This window comes from Patagioenas fasciata, chromosome 5 (assembly GCF_037038585.1).
Source record: "Patagioenas fasciata isolate bPatFas1 chromosome 5, bPatFas1.hap1, whole genome shotgun sequence".
NCBI lineage: Eukaryota > Metazoa > Chordata > Aves > Columbiformes > Columbidae > Patagioenas > Patagioenas fasciata.
Genome location: NC_092524.1, coordinates 16,577,035 through 16,593,415, shown reverse-complemented (window position 1 = coordinate 16,593,415; position 16,381 = coordinate 16,577,035). Strand labels below are relative to the sequence as shown.

General features: G+C 41.1%; 2 protein-coding genes across 5 annotated transcripts in view; one reads left to right on the top strand and one right to left on the bottom strand.

The window, feature by feature from the left end:
* The first annotated feature begins 1,641 nt into the window (after positions 1 to 1,641).
* Positions 1,642 to 7,735, top strand: TSSC4 (tumor suppressing subtransferable candidate 4). 3 transcript variants are annotated; one of them, XM_065839741.2, is made up of 4 exons: positions 1,642 to 1,728; positions 2,265 to 2,390; positions 3,215 to 3,286; positions 4,346 to 7,735. In XM_065839741.2, exon 4 carries the CDS (start codon positions 4,434 to 4,436, stop codon positions 5,466 to 5,468), a length of 1,035 nt encoding a protein of 344 aa, XP_065695813.1. In that variant the 5' UTR covers positions 1,642 to 1,728; positions 2,265 to 2,390; positions 3,215 to 3,286; positions 4,346 to 4,433; the 3' UTR covers positions 5,469 to 7,735. The 3 variants fall into 3 exon arrangements, with proteins under 3 accessions (XP_065695813.1, XP_065695812.1, XP_065695814.1); XM_065839740.2 differs by having other exon boundaries at positions 3,215 to 3,347; XM_065839742.2 differs by lacking the exon at positions 3,215 to 3,286.
* An 89-nt stretch (positions 7,736 to 7,824) lies between these two features.
* Positions 7,825 to 16,381, bottom strand: part of TRPM5 (transient receptor potential cation channel subfamily M member 5) — a 42,467-nt gene continuing 33,910 nt past the window's right edge. For both annotated transcript variants that reach the window (XM_065839326.2, XM_071808982.1), the window contains exons 20-25: positions 15,442 to 15,610; positions 14,556 to 14,734; positions 13,137 to 13,269; positions 11,025 to 11,097; positions 9,940 to 10,030; positions 7,825 to 8,864 (exon numbers count right to left, since the gene is read on the bottom strand). In XM_065839326.2, the coding sequence (XP_065695398.1) occupies positions 8,767 to 8,864; positions 9,940 to 10,030; positions 11,025 to 11,097; positions 13,137 to 13,269; positions 14,556 to 14,734; positions 15,442 to 15,610 (743 nt within the window). In that variant the 3' untranslated portion in view covers positions 7,825 to 8,766. The remainder of the gene's footprint in view (positions 8,865 to 9,939; positions 10,031 to 11,024; positions 11,098 to 13,136; positions 13,270 to 14,555; positions 14,735 to 15,441; positions 15,611 to 16,381) is intronic.

Below are 16,381 nucleotides of genomic sequence, written 5' to 3'. Positions count from 1 at the left end.
AAACTTAACTCCATCGCAGCCAAAACCAGGACACCCTGACACCCTGAACAGTGTTACACAGCACTGGCAGCCTTCACCCATGGTTTACTATTGTCTCCCTTTGCCTGTTCACTATTCCTGCAATCCCCTCCTGCTCACCTACCAGAAGACTCGTCTTTTCCTTTCCTCCTCCCTCCAGCCACAAACCCGTTTGAAAGCCTGTGACCGTACTACCATATGTGTATACATTAAAAAAAATAGGATCACCAAATGGGGAAACACCTCTAGAGCTGTTGTTTTAAAACTAGAGCACGACTCCAGCCAGATGGAAGACATTTTGCGCTAACCTCATCATTGCTGCCAAATGTATTCCAAACACAGCTCTCATCTCATAAATTACTGTAGTTAGCAACACTCCAGCAGGCAAAAGTATGTATTTAAAAACTGACAATGCAAATGAAGTGGCTGCAGTTTATATTATGGGGGACTTGGGTGAGGCCCCACTTGGAAGGATCCAGCGAAAGCTCCTCGCTGCGGGTGCAGCCTGAGCTCCAGCACATCCCTCAGCAAAGCAGCCGAGGATGCAGAAGGGCTGAGAAGCGCCACTAAAATTATACCAAGTGGCACTACGTGGCAATTTCTTCTTTTATTGCAAAACGAGGGCATAGATGAGCTTTGCGTATACTCAAGGCGTATGGCAAATTCCTCAGAGCGGGGTCATCTGAAGAGGTAAAGGCGCAACCTTTAGTGGTTCAGGCCCTTGGCAGGTATTGATTTAATGGTGAAGCCCCAGAGCCAGGCAAGGCAGCAGAAGCCCAAGCCAGGGAAAGCGTGGGGACAAGCACGGCAAACCTCACCTCTGCTTTTTCCTTAACACAGGGTAAACTAGCTAAATATTGAAGCGACTTCGGAAGTACATTTCCACTGAAAATTTAAACTTTTTGCTAAAACGCAGTGAGAGGGAATCGGGCATCTTTGGCCAACAGCAATAAAACATTTTCAAACAGGTTTGCACTTCTTGATGCGCACACAAAAAATGTTATTCTGGGACTGAAAATGGAAACTTTTTTTTTTTTTTTTTTAATGGATAGTGGTTTTATGCTCCAAGTGACCTGGGGCTTTCTGATTAGAATACAAATTTTTAAAAAGAAAAAAGCAGCAGACATTCCTCTGTAGTCTTCACTGTGGCCAAGCCGTGCTTTTCTGATGAGAAAATAAGCTCTGCCTGCCATGATTTTCTTCAGAGTGTTCGTGGGCGGCCACGGTGCCTGAGCCACCGCGGCAGCGGAGCCAGCGCGGTCACTCCCGGCCGCCGGCACCACCAATGGCCCCGAACCCGCCCCCGCGCCGGGAGCGGCAGCCGCGGCAGCGCCTCTCCATCTCCTCACAAGCTGCAAAATGGCGGGCGCCCTGAGACCTGTAGTGCCCCCGGCACCGTTTCGCGGCAAGCCCATGGTATTTCCCAAACGTCCCGTCTCCTAAAATGTCCCCCGCCGGGGAAAGCGGCCGACTACAACTCCCGGGACGCACAGGAGAGAGGCGGTACGGCGCTTCCCGCCCTTTCCGCGCCGCTTTGCCTGCCGGGAGTTGTAGTGTCGGCATGGGGCGCTGCCGCCCTGAGGCCGCTGGTGGGGACTCCATGTCCCAGCGCGCCCCGCGCGGCGCCGTGGCCGCGGCTGCCGGCGGAGGGGAGAGGCGGGAAAGGCGGGCGGCTGCCGTGAGGAGGCGTTGGGCCCATGTTGTGTCGGGGTACGGGGCGATTCCCTCCCCCTTCCCCGCCGTTCGCGCTGTTTGCCCGGAGGTGGCGGTGGGCCGGTGGCCTCCGTGCGCGGCCCCGAGCGGGAGTGGGGGGCGGCGAAAGGGGCGCCCCGGGCACCCCAGATCGTGAAGAGAAGGGTGTGGGGCTGGAGGAGGGTGTCAGCCCCCGGGGTGCAGATGCCTGTGGGGGTGCAGGGGGGTTGTATCCAACATGATCTTGGCCCGGGGAAAGGAGCTGGGCCCCGGGCGGGCAGGCGGGACGGCTGAGGCTGTGGGCAAGACCGCAGGGCGGGGTGCTCCCTGGGGGTGTGAGCCAGGCTCCGGGGGCTGCTGCCCTCTTTCCGGGCCAGCAGCCGCTGTGGGCACCTGCCCTCTTTCCGGGCCAGCAGCCGCTGTGGGCACCGTCCTGATGGACTGTGCTCTGGTTGGCCGGGGTTGCTGGCAGGCTGCTGCAGTGCTGTCCCTGTGATGGGGACACCCTGCTCTTGGCCGTGGTGCGCAGTGGCTGGAATCTCTTTTCCTCACAGGCTGCAGGAGGACACACAGAGCCTGTTTGATAAGACCGGGATGGAAGAGTCCAATGGCAACCTTCCCATCCATAGAGACACTATCCTGTCTGAGGTGTGCTGGGATCACGTCACCATAACAAACCTGTGAGTCTTTCTGGTGTGCTGTAAGGATCAGTATGCTTGGCTACTAATGCTGTTAAGGCTAAAACATTTACTTAGGAGCAAAATTCTTCCTTTTTGTGTAGCTGCCCTCAGATATGGTGTACACCAATTCACAGTCTGTGAACACTTATGCTGCCATCTGAAAACGGCTGTTTTAGTAGTCAGTTACGTGCCTCAGCGTCTTTTCTAGGTTATAGTCATTACTTTTTTGTGTTATGAAACCAAGCAGAAGAATATATGATTTTCAGATGATTGTATCCTATTTAGGGGTTACACTGAGGGCAGTGCTTTCAAAAGCAGTCATCAGATCCCTTTTGTCAAAGACAGACTTTACACAGCACTCGATCTGTTGAATACTTCAGAAGTTTCTGTATGTTTGAATGCCTCATGAAATTCTGGCCCTAGCAGTGAATATGACCTTTCTTTGAAAACAGGCCTCTGTGGTATCCATGGTCTCTTTTTTCACAGCATTTCATAGTTGCAATGCATAACTTATTTTATATTTTCTTAGCTGCAGTTAGTACTGTTCATTTAGTAATGGTTTGCTGCACATGCAAATTACAGGTCTATTTTTTTAAAACCTCTCTCCTGTTCTACAGAATAAGGTTGGAAATGTCAGTGTGGAGACTGAGTAAATATTATTAGGCTGTGTGTTGTTCTTTTGGCAAAAATCCAGGAATATCTGCAGGCTTTTATACTAGCAAGAGTTTGTGTCTGATTTAGAAACAGCTTTGGATGATTCAGGGGGAAGGAATTATTTTTAAAACTACATTTCCAGTGTCTTGATGGAAACGTTTGTTTTCTAGGCTGGAAGTGCTGAGATCTTTGGTGGCTTTAATTGACCCTCAGGAGGGAAGCTGACTCAGTCTCAAGAGAAAGTGAGTGACTAACAGACTCTATGTCTGTTCACTGCATCATTTCAGAAGAACCTATAATTAGGTTAGTTGAGCTTATTCTAATAATATATTAGAACTGTTTCTGTAATTCACATTTTTGCAAGCCGAACTGAGGTGCGTGTTTGCCAGTTCTGTTTCTGATGGCCCAGCGAGCGCCAGTGTGATCATCAGCTGCCTGTGTTCTGCAAGGTTCCCTTCAAGCAGGTGGCAGACTGAATCAGATGTTCCAGCCACTAGTGCAAGTCAGGATTCAAATCACAGTCTTTTTATTGAGTGAAGGGCCAGCTCTAGCAGACCCTTGGTTGCAGCCTTCCCTTGTTTCCATGCAGACACATGGCAAGTGCAATTAGTTTTCTTAATCCAGTGGGACTGATTTCTTGAGCTGGCTCATTTTGTGATTCCAGGAATCTAGTACTGATGTGACAGCTCAAACCCAAGGAAGGAGCGGAGCTTGTGCTTTGTCACTTGAAAGCAATCCTGCAGCTGTAACCCTGATATTTTTGCAGCTTTTCTGACAGTGACCTCAATCAGTGACAGTGTCCTTTATAATAGGCAGAACGTGATTATTATAGCGACAGGAGCTACAGTGGCTAATGCAATAAAGGATCGTAATAGCCAGAAGAAAGTGTGAGAGGTTTGGATGTGTTTTTGTGGGTTTATACAGTATGATAAATGCAGGGTGTAATTTGGAGAGATCATTGCTGTCTCTTGGAAGATGTGTAAGACAGTTATGGGACATTCAGATTAGCTCAAAAACTTTATGTTTATCTTTTAGTTACTGGACCTGCTGTAACCTTTAAAGACATTTGGTGTGCAACTTGATTTTTAATTACTTCATATTCTTGTATTGAGTCTTGTGCAAGTCTTTATTTTTAATGTGCATTGATTCCTTGGATAATGTTTTCATTTCAAATTGCCTAGTAATCCCTGAAGTACAGCTGCTTGTGATATTGCAGTAATAATTACATTGCGTGACACAGAATTACGGAACCACTTGGTTCTCCATTCACAGTTGAATTTTTATGCTCCATTGTATTCTAGGCAGTAAACTTGCTGGACATTTGGAAAACCATACTTGCAGCTGTTCCTGGGCCTATGTGAGCGACCTCAGTGGAGTAACAGCACGAAGATGGGAGATCAGGATGCAGGTGAACCCTTTCTGGGAATAGTGCCTGGTGGTGCCACAGACTATGAAGGAGTTCTGCCTTCAGACACAGTGTCACTCAGCGATTCTGATGATTTGGGCTTAGCAGATGAAGCAGAAGTTGATACAATATCTCCAGAGGAGCCATCTGTAGATGATGGGGATCACAGATCAAGGGCGATCCCTGACTCCTCAAACAGCAGTCAAAGATCTCCTGTCCAGCCATTCCATCTGAGGGGTATGAGTTCTACGTTCTCCCTCCGTAGCCAGAGCATTTTTGATTGCCTGGAAGAGGCGGCCAAGTTATCTGTGCCCTCAATGCCTGAAGATAATGTAGTTGATGGAAGGTTTAAACGTCCATTGCCTCCAGCCACAGGGTCAAGTAACACGGTTCCAGAAAGCCTGGGCAAGCAGGCCAAGCCAGTGCAGGCTCCCAAAACTACTCCTGCAGTGCCTGACTATGTTGCACACCCAGAGCGCTGGACCAAATACAGCTTGGATGGAGTATCAGAATCTAGCGACAAGACTAACAGAGCAGTGGCCATGGAATTTCTAGAGGGTTTGAAGAAAAGAGGGGAGAAACAAAGCTCAGCTGCCCAAGATATCTACACCCCATACTTCAACCAGGACCCTTCCAGCTGTGGAGCTGGGAGGATTGTCTTCACCAAACCTACAAAAAGGGCTGTTGATGGACTGGAAAAGAAAACATCAGCATTGGAGGATGACAAGAAACATGTGACAGCAGATCTGAAAGGAAAATCTCTTAAGAAGACTGATGACTTGAGGGAAGAGGATAAGATAGAACTGGGGCACCTAAATAGTGCAAGTGGAAAGGCAACAGAAGAGGACGAGTGCATGACAGCAGGGGACCTGAATACAGACGATAAGCTTAGTGCAAGGTTTAGTGGTGCAGGTGAAGAGCCACGGGTGGAAACAGTTGGATTCCATTGCAGTAAGAAGAAAAATAGGAAAAATTTCCGACCTAAAGTAGATGATGAAGGGGAGGAGGAAGAATCCTAAAGGTTGGAGCACATTGGAGACAATCCAAGGACTTGTACTGTCTTTGGATATGTTTGGTTTTTTTCTCTGACTTTTTTTTTTTCTGGTCTGGAAACCATGTGGTACCTTTTTGTCTAATGGTTTGTTTTGTAGCCATCAAGAACATTTTATGTTGTTAGAAATTAAGCTACCTAAAATACACTCCAGACTCTTTGTTTGTGAGAAGTCTGTGGGCACAGGATAGTTGCACTCTGGCAGGGGAGAATAAAGTGCGCTTTCTTTGCTCGAGCAGCTCCCAGGAGCTTCCTCTGGAGCTGACGTAGCCCTGAGCGCCAAAAAAAAAGATGTATTAGCTAAAAGACTGCAAGGCTTCCTACTAACGCCCAAATTTAGAGCTGTTCCCAATTCCTATAGATTCTTGGAACAAGGATGATGAGCTCATTATGCAGAGATTTTTAAACAATGAAAATCAAGCCTAGTCTTCCACGAGATGTGATTTCTCCTGGCTCTGTCCCAGGGAGGAAGAGTTTTTAAAAAATATATATACATATCCTTCTCTCATTGCCATTGAGAGTGAAAGCACAATGATGACCAATCATGAGTTTAGAGGGCCCAGGTGGGAGCTAGCAAAAGTAATATTTTTTTTAAGGTGGGCTTAATATTTACCTTATTTTGTGTTACATGACAAAAATAAAAAAAACCCAATGTTTCCTGCAGAGAGGTACCACTCTGGATACATCCTGGTGAAGACACGTTCAGGATGGCATCAGCAGAGTCCCACCATGTTCAGTGTAGATCAGAATTTGCAACAGCTTCAGTTGTCAAGTTGGGCAGCAGCTTTTCCTTGTACTGGTAGGCTGTGATGTGATGATTGTGGGCATGCATATTTATATGTCCTTTCCAGGTGGCACTGCTTCCACATTGGTTCTGTGTGTGGATTTGGTGGGAATGAGAGGATTTACACCAGAACTTGGGTATTTTTTTTGTTCTTTGGGATTCAATAAACTTTCAGTTGTAGCTTGGTTTCTTCATCTCTTTGAACCCTGCTGATTAATGCAGTGATAAGAGTTTTAACAAATACTCAGTTTATTTGATTTGAGAATTGTCTCGAAAATCTTCTAGAATGTTACTCTAAGCTTACCCTCTGGTAACTTGTTCCTCAAGTCATATTTTAGATTCTAAAATGCACATTTTTAACATTTACAGTCATTTTAGAATATATAGAGAATCACCTCATGGGATGAATCACATTGTAATGTATGTCAAATATAGTAGTTCTTCACACAGAATGTTAATAAATTTTACAAATAAGGTTAAAAGAAAGGTTTTATGATTTGAAACTCAAATTAGTTCAGGTCAGTTTGGACTGACTTTTTTTTTGCCAGTTTTCTAAATAAACCAAGCCCAATGTTAGTATTTATAACTGTGTAGTAAAATAATACTTCTTTAAAATTTGCACTCCTTCCTGCTAGACTCTGCTTGCTCAAACCCTGACAGATATTTGAGGTTACTTCTTCTCTGAAGGTGTCAGCACCTTATCAATAATTGACTGGTAGGAGCAAATCATTTGGGTCTTTGTATTTGAACAGATGAATCATTTGGCAGCAGAAGCAGAAAACAATGTAAAATGAATACTATTGCTCCATCTTTTGAAATTCACCTTTTAAATTTTAAAAGCTGAATGTATTTTCTTGTGAGTATACCGTTCAATGCACATTAATTAATGGGTCATTGCTAAATAAATCAGTTGATCCAGTGCATGTGAGTAGGACATAACAGTTCTGAATAGCTAGATTTTGGTTTCCAGTGGATAATTAATGTGCCATTTCAGAATGGAAGCTGCTGCCAAGAGCGGGACACGGTGGTTGTATGATATGCATTGTTTCCTAACAAAGAATGTAGAAAGTTACTGGATTGTAACTGCTGCTTGTCTAGGGTGAAGAACAGCTAGGACAGTACCAAAATCCCATCACTGTTAATGGGGTCACTGAGGTCTGGGGCACAGCTGAATAAACTGGACAAATGACTATTTAATGAGGATATCATAACAAGATTATTAATAAAAGACTCAGAAAAGTATTTTTATCATATCTGAGATTTCTTATTTTCTGCCTCTAGTAACAGAGAAAGTGTTTGCACAACCAACATTTACATTGCATAGAAGTGGTGTTACATGCATGAGGAAATTAAGTTCATTTGAAGCTTATCAGTGTAAGAAAGACCACAACCAAACACTTCTCCCTTCTGATGCTGTTTATATTATTCCAAATAAATTTACTTTTAAAGCATGATAGTAATATTCATTTTATTGGTGCATCTTTTCATACAAAATTTTATTAAAACATCTAACTTTTGTATGCTAAAAATGTATGTGGCAGTTGAAGTAATCAAAAAATGACGGTTTGAATTCTTTGTAGAATAATTCTTGCTACGGATTCTTGCTTAAAAATCTCTAAGTTTTTTTTTTTTTTTTCCATGACCTTTGAGAGAGAAAAGTAAAATGCAATCAGAAAACCACTAAGGTGTAGATGCAGTGTTCGATGTGGCGTGACACACAAAGTTTCCTTTAACAGCAGCAAGCTGGCAGCAGTTGTGTGGGGGTCGGTGTGACTGCAGGAGGGTCACCTCTGTTGTGTTTGGAAAGCCGCTGCAAGGCACTGCACGCTTGAGGACCATGCCATGAGATTCCAGTTTCTGGGGCTGAGTGAGGAGCCCTCAAGAAGGAATACCAGCAAAGGAACAACACTTCACCGAAGGCAGCCTGAGCAGAAGATGGTAAGTGCAATCATTTGAGGGTTGTAAGAACTCCAGGAACTGCATGGATTGTAATAGTTCAGTATTCCAGGCCCTTTCCTGTGGAAACTATTTCTTGATTTCCTTTCCAAGCGACTCAGAAATATGAGCTTGCTTTCTTGGGCAAGGAAGCGGCTTGTTTTTAAGTGCATAAATGATCACCCTTCTAAAGGGAGACTCCCTTGAACAGAGAAATGTGGAAATGAGCAATGTGACGTTGGACTGAGGGTGTGGTATTTGGAGAACATAAGGCAGGTTGTAATTTCTAAAGGTGGTAGAGTTACCCTGGAGAAGAAAGTTTTTAGTGTGATTTGTGGAATGGCGTTTTGGACAAAGGACCAAGCAATATAAGAGCAGGAGGGAAGAAAGCCCAAGAAATTGAAGAAGGAAGACCAAGAAATCTCAGTAGTGTCAGGCATTGACAGTGCTTGGTATACAGGCTTTGAGGCTTTTGTGAGATTAGGATTTTATTTCTATAGTAGTTTAGTAGGACAAAAGGTTCAATCTGAAGAAATGAGAGTGTAATTTAATTATCAATGAATGTGATGTCACTCTTGGACTGATCTACACACTCTTCGTCTTTTCTTCCTGGCAAAGGCGCGTCTGTGTTTGCATTCATCACACCTAATAGGATTGTAAAAGCCATGTGCTTGTTTAAAACCCTTAAGACAATGGGCACATAATAGTAATTACCTAAGAAACTTTAAAAAATTGAAAATAATCCACGGTAAAAAGGTACTGTAGATTCTACTATTTTGCATTTGCTCAGTAAATTACAGAAACATCTTCCTTATTTTTCCAACTATTTAAGTTTCTGATTTTTATGCAGTTACAGTGTTAAAGTGTCTGGGGAACACGCTACAGGATGTTTTTTCTTACTGGAATGTTGATAATGGAGCAATTTACACGTGTTTTAAAAGCTTCTAACAGAATTACTTCAACTTTAAGGTTCGTTTGAGTCTGAGTGATCTGAGGTCCTGTCATATCACAAGTTTGCTGAGTTTCCAGCTACTTCTTTGTCCCATATAGGATATATGTGTTCAGTTTACAGGTTTTGGAGAAATTTTTGTGCAATAGATAGTAATAGGTAGATATTGAAATAGATCATTAAGAAGAAGATCCAAAATCTTTATTGTGTTGGATATCCTGTGGTGGCTGACAAATAATCTGTTTCTGTCTCTGATGTTTTGAACACCAAACGGTGGAGCCCTGGGACGCAGGACAAGATTTTTAACTGACAGAAATAGTTCCAGCTCTGTAGGCAAATGAGCTGTGTTGATTAAAACAAAGTAGGAGGCTCACTCAAATTTTTTTTTTTAAATGACTTGTTATCCATAATAAATGTTTTGGTAATACTTCGGTAGTTCTATCTCATTGACTCAAGAAATCACCAAGACACAATCATTTTAAGAAATGCTGCTTACATGCTTAAAAGGTTGGGTGAGATCATTCTAACCCACACTAAGTGATAGTTCTTTCCATAAACCTTTTAAATATACTTCGCAAAAGGTATTTTTTTCATTCTGAAGTATGAATATTCTGTTCCTTGTTTATATTCCCATTATCGCTAGGTATATTCCTCTGCACCTCCTTCACCTCCCTATGTGGTTCTTTTCCAATCTTTTTTTGTCCTTGCATTTTTTGACTAAATTGTTCACCCGTATGAATTAGCATTTCCATTATTGTTTCCAATACTTACATGAATAGTTTGAAAGTGGTTGGTTGCACAAGAGGTTGGTTTGGGTTAGAACTTCTGCCATTGAGGAAATAACAGCTGTACAGTAGCAAATCTACAAAATATGTAGTGATTTCTTCATCAGCTAATTTTTGTAGTGCTGTACCCATTCTTAAATTTGCAGGAAAGATAATCTAGGCAGCATACTGAAGCAGCATCAGAAATATCACTTTTTAAAAATTTTTTTAGAAATAGTTGAACTGTCTTACAGGAAGTTTTGTATTAAAGGAAGAGGAAAATTTGTATTAAATACCTAATATTGCATTATCTCAAGCTGGCACAAACTTGTTAAAGCATTTCTTGTGTGTTCCTGTTGGATCTGTATTTGGTGTCAACATTGTTCATTGAATAGCATGACTTTTTTTCAGGAAGCCATAAAATGGATAAGAAAGGAGAGGGAAACTGCAATGGCACTATTTAGATAAGGAACTTTCAGTGAGGCCAAAATTACACTGGAGAGTTCTAGGCACAAAGAAAACAGTAACTGTTGTGCTATGTAGCACACGGTAATGCTGAGCATTTTCAGACTGTTTAAAAAATGTTTGTTTATATTTCAAGGTTTTGCTCAAGATGCAATTTCCTTCTATTATTTATGCTTCACATTTGTATGTTAGACACTCCCTTTGAGAAGCTGGTATCTGGTATCTAAGAAAATTAGAAAAGCTGATGTCCAAGAAGATTAGTCTAGGTCACATCAGACAGAATATGGTATAATATATTCCAAGTGGTCAGTTTTAAAGAAAGAAAAGGTTGGGTGAAGGAAAGGGTTGGAGGGGGGGAAATGAAGCATTTCCTTAATGAAAGAAATAAACACTTGTCAAGTAGACTAGCAAAATGAGCAGGAAATGCTGTATTCTTTCTACTGGAGGTCAGAAATGTTTCTTTACATATGTATATCATCAGAGAGAAAACAATAAGGAAAGTGAAATAATACCGCAGATCCATTTATCCTTCCCTTAATCCCTAAACAGGGTCTGCCAAACCACCATTAAATGAGAGAAACATGGGAGAAACAAGCTGATATAAATGCATATAAAAATACTACTTACCTGTGCTTCCATAACTTTAAATCGCTTTTCTTGTTCCTTCAATCCACTAAAATATTTGGACAAATTATCCACCCTGTGGAAACAAAGCAGACATGCTGAGCAAAAAAAAATAAAAGGAAAGGCCTCAGAAGAAATCCTAAAACACAAAACCCACATCACTTGCTAGAGCTATGACCCCTCACTTGCAGTGCTGTGCTGCTGAAACATCCCAGAGCCCCCTAAAAGTTTTGTCCTTTGAGGTGTTCCTGCAAGTATTTATCGAACAGAACAGTATTTCTGGGACACTCTCATGCACTTGTTGCCCAGGGACTTGGGATAAACTCTCACAGGTATCAGCAGCTGTTCGGCTCCTGGCAAGGGCCACTCAGCCCCAGCTGCTGTGGATATCAAGAACAGCAGAAAGGAGCCTTAGGTCCAGCTCTGTCCCTCCAGCCACTAATGTCCATCTGTACCAAATGTAGACTGATCCTGGGAGATGAGCCACTTAAAACTTAGATGAGGTTTCATTTTTGGAAACTGGTTTGACATTTAAATCCCTTTTTCTATGCAGTTCAAAGTGGCTGTGCAGAGAACTTCCATATAGCGCCTCCAATTTGATGTATTGTCCGCATGCTTTCTGCATCCTTTACCTCTTCTGCCATCAGATCCTTATTCTTAGTATCTGATTCTGCGTAGGCTTCTCCAATCCCTCTCTGCTTTGTCCTAACTGCTGTTTCAAAGTTTCTTCTAACAAGTTAAGTTCTGTTCAGATCTATGTGAAAAAACTGCTGCTGGATGGGTCTAATGCATTTTGGGTCTGGTTCAATGCAATGTTCAAAGAATCACTTTCTGAGGATGTCATAAGCTTTGAAATACACACTGCTACCACCTAAGAGCAAAAATAAAAAGCCATGGGTATAGTGGTGTTCATCTAAACCTCTTCCAGTCTCTGGCTCTGCTATACCAGAAATACTGTGAGGCCAGACTAATCCTGACTCTTCCCTTCCAAGCAGTAACTTCATCTACAATGTACCACCTTGAAAGCTTTTTAGGTGTAAAGCTAGAAAGAATATAATTGTGTCCTTTATTTGGAAGCAATTGTACACGTATCTATTGCTTGATCTCAGCAACTGAGCTCTTATTCCTACGGTTTGTCAGTGACCTGCTTATGAGAATGAAGTTAGTGCCAACACAATAATTTTAAATTATTATGAATTAAGAGTTTATGTAGATTAGAAGTAGAAGAGTATTTTCCAGGAACATACTCAGGTACGCTGTTCTGGGCTCCAGCCATTCTGTGAGTTAGACAGATGGGAGTTTTATTTTGAAAGACAGCACAGAAGAAAAATGGCACAAGAACATTTCCACGGAACTTTCTAATGATAATAGTCAGTTATATCATAAGAGGCAACAGCTGAAACAGGTGATAAAAGCTTCTTTAAAGAAGGCTTTGCTGTTTAGCTTTCAGTTTTGCCTTAGATGTTTGTTTTCCTTGCATATAACTATTTTCTGTATCATTTAAAGACACAAAGTAAACATTTATTCATTCGGAATAAACCTCTGAATAATAACTTAGTACTTTCTAAATTATTTCTTTAGAATTCTAAACCAATTTAAGTGGTATTCCTAGTGGGAAAATATGGAAGTATTTAAATGGAGACTTAATTAAATACAATTTTAGAGACTATCATTAATTTCTTGTGGAAAACTGTAGTTTCATAGCATAAAGCCGTAAATAGTTGTTCTTCTGTATCTGTGGGCTGGAGGTAATTCAAGATATCCTAAACTTTCATTCAAAAGTCTACATTTTATTCCTACAGGGATGGAAGGACATGCACTGCATTGTAGCAAAGGAACTATTCTTCCCCCATTTCTCTATGAAAATTATTGTCAATGACTTTGACTGCAGATTTGGCTGGAGCTTACAGCCCTGTAATTGTACATACTTCAAGAATGCCAAAAACTCTTCTAATATTGTAGTGATGTTGACTTCTCACATTTTTCATGGACTGCATACTGTCTAACTGCATCCTTGTTGGACTTTTCATATAAGCTCTACAAGCACCTGAATGTTTATCTCATGCAAAGCTGAAGACTTGGAATGTACAACTATTGTGGGTCAGAATAACATACTTATTAGATGTGGCTTTCAGCCTTTCTTCATTGCTTTCCTTCCTTTCTTGTTCAAGGTTTCCAAGATATTTTTCTTTTTGCATGAGCTCCCATGTTATGATTTTTTGATCGAGCCCAACCGGAAGATCTCTTTCTGTAGAAGAAAAAAAAAAGAATTAAGAATACTACTTTACTTCCTTTTCTCTTGTACTAATAGTGAAAGGCTGCTATGCTAGAGCTAAATCGAGTCTTGCCATTGCAGGCACTTTGCCATTGCGGGAGTGTCACGTTATGAAAATGCAATATAAAATAAGTATTTTCTCCTTTTTTTCTTGTGATGGAAGGCAATAGATCTTTTTGGCAGTTGGATATGAGTTTTCTAAAGAACAGCACGGACCAGTATCTGTTGTTCCATTTAAACTCATTTACAACCTGTCTGGACTTACGATATATTTTAGCCCCAAATTGTTTAACGAGCAGAGCTTAAGTTCAGATGCGGTTTATCATCTAATCTTCTTTATTAGGACAATCATCAATAGGAGGAAAAACTGAAAAAAATCCTTCACCTTGAAATATAAAGCTTGTTGTTGTCAAGTGTCACAGCCAACAACAGACCTCAATTTCACAGACATAGTTTGAATGTAACATGCTAGTTTTGTATCTTCCTGAAAACTGGTAAAAGGGCACACTTGGCTGCATGCTCCAAACACTGCTGAATCTATACCCTGAGCAGGCAGGTACTTGTTTTCTATGGGGAAAAAAAATTAAAAATAAATAAAATTTAAGAATCTTGGGCAGTATGCTTTAATAGCCAGGTCCATTATGCTTTGATAGCCCATTATTGGCCTGTGCATGAGGAGTAAATAGGTTTATTATCAGACACTATTAAACTAGATGGGCCAAGTTTGACATCACTATAGAAAGCCCTCAAATGCCTTCTGTAATTAGCTGAACTTCATCTGCCTTTTTACCAGTAACTTTTAAGGGACCACCATTTCTCTAAGTGTGCTCGCTCTCTTTCCACGTCTCTGTACTAGGGAATTCCGCTGATCCTAGTAGATTTTTAGACTTGACATATGTTTTTAGAGTTGTCTGTACTTAATAATTACTAATATTCAGGAGAAAATGAAATAACTAGTCATTATTCATTAAACCTATCTGTTGTTGTGTGGTCAGGAATCAAACCCCTTTAACCAGTTTTATAGTGACACCTTGGTTGTAGTAACTATGGTGCATAAAGAAATGCATTGTGGGAAACACTTTATAGTACAGGATACATTATAAGCCTTCATTTTTCATTTGTACGCTCCTGGCACTCTTTGTCAAACATAAATTGTACCTCTTGGCTTAAGGAAATCTTAATTGCTCTTCTGCTTTGCGTATGCAGCATGTTCTAGGGGAGTGTCAGGGTCTCCAGTTGCTAGATGCTTGTTAACTCACCCAGATGTTCTTTTTTATGTTCCATTTTGTTGAAGATTCTTCTGACAACCAGAGTTATGTGGTTAATAATGATAAATGGTGGTGCTAAGGCAGGCCGGCCATGATATTCAACAATCAGGTTGTAGCGCTGAATTTTCCAGAAAATGTCTGCATTGCCCTGAACAACTTGAAAAGTGTAACTGTAATTGGGGGGGAAAAAAGTATATAACTGTTTTTACCTCAACAAGCTAAAGTTTATTATTACAAATTTTAGTCCCACATTTACTTTAAAAAAGGAACAGCAAGTTCAGCAAGTAGTGTTAATTTAATCTAAAGTTTATTCAAATTCTTAGATATTAAAATGATTGCAGTTGCACTCTGCAAATGTTAAAAAATACATTAGGGTTTTTTTTTAAAGAAAAGTAATGCCATTTCACTCAGGCAAGATCAGCAAACATGCCATGTCAGTTCTCCAACCAAATGAATCATTATTAGCTGTGGTGACATCAAGCATTTCTCCTATCTGCAGAGTATCCAGTGTTAAGTCTGCCAAGTTTACAGCTGCTTTGCACCTGCAGACTTGTGCTGCAGCACAGCCAGGGATCCGGATTCTCCTATGCATATTTAATTGAATTTTAGCAGTAAAAGAGGCTTCTTGTCTTTAATGTGGCTAGACTAAGGATGAGGAGAACTTAGGAACTATATAATCACAGAAGCTTATCTATCTATCTATCTATCTATCTATCTATCTATCTATCTATCTATCTATCATCTCTCCCCAAATAATATTAATTAGGAAAATTACTAGTGTATTCCAAAATGAACAGCCAACAGCAATGTAGTAAATGTGGGCATTCAGTTTCACCTTTGCAGCCTCCGTCTTGATTCCTACAGAAATCGCTCTTACCTGAACATAGCGATCAGTAGATTCATGAGGAGAACATTTGTGACCAGTAGGAAGATGACCAACAGAAGTATGACAAGCCAGTTGGCATAGCTGTTGGGACACGACGGCGAGTTCTCCTGCAGAATCTGCAGTGGATTAAACGTGCAGTTCCTGGGATACATTCGTGATGCTGCAAAGACAGAGAAATAATAATTTTGACAAATCTTACTGCCATGTGCATTTCTTGGAGTGGAGACAAAAGCTTTGCATTCTGGTGAGCAGAATCTCTGGCTTTCAACAAAGAATGGCAAGAATTACAAATTATTCCTGAGGTCTGAAGTGCTGCATTTCATAGCTATTACAATGCAAATAAAAATTGAATTAGTATCTCTAAACATGTCTTTTTTTAAGAACTAGTGACATGGATGGATGTGTGTATTTAGTACCTTTCATGTTAAGATACAAATCAAGGACAATCATGATGTTAATTACAAAAATGAGATTTAATCTTGGCTGCATACAAACAGCAGCATAATATTGTTCGGAATATTTTACAAACATGAAAAGCTTGAACCCAATATTGTGGTAGTATTTTTATGTGGTCCAGCAGGACCGTAAATACAGGTCTCAAACCTGTAAGGACAGTTCTTTGACTGCTTGAGCTCCTGAGGTTCCTCTTGCAGTTGAAAGATCACTTATGTGAATTAACATCCAATGTCTCTAATTTTGTGAAAGCGTAACATGCCGTGTACATGAAGAGATGTTGCTGTAATGTGCGAGAAGTTTGCAACTTTAGTACAATGCACACCTCCAGTGGCCCTCACAACAGGCTTTTTAGTAACATTCAGCAAAGGGGGATTGTATTGCAAAAGCTGTATCCTTTATAGGTTAGTTTTGAGTTCCCAAAGTCAATCTGCCCTTGAGTATTTAGCAGTTGTGTTTCCCCACATAATTGTGTCTT

Excerpts from the sequence above, each read along its gene's own strand:
- TSSC4 (XM_065839742.2), top strand. The coding sequence starts at position 4,434 with ATGGGAGATCAGGATGCAGGTGAACCCTTTCTGGGAATAGTGCCTGGT.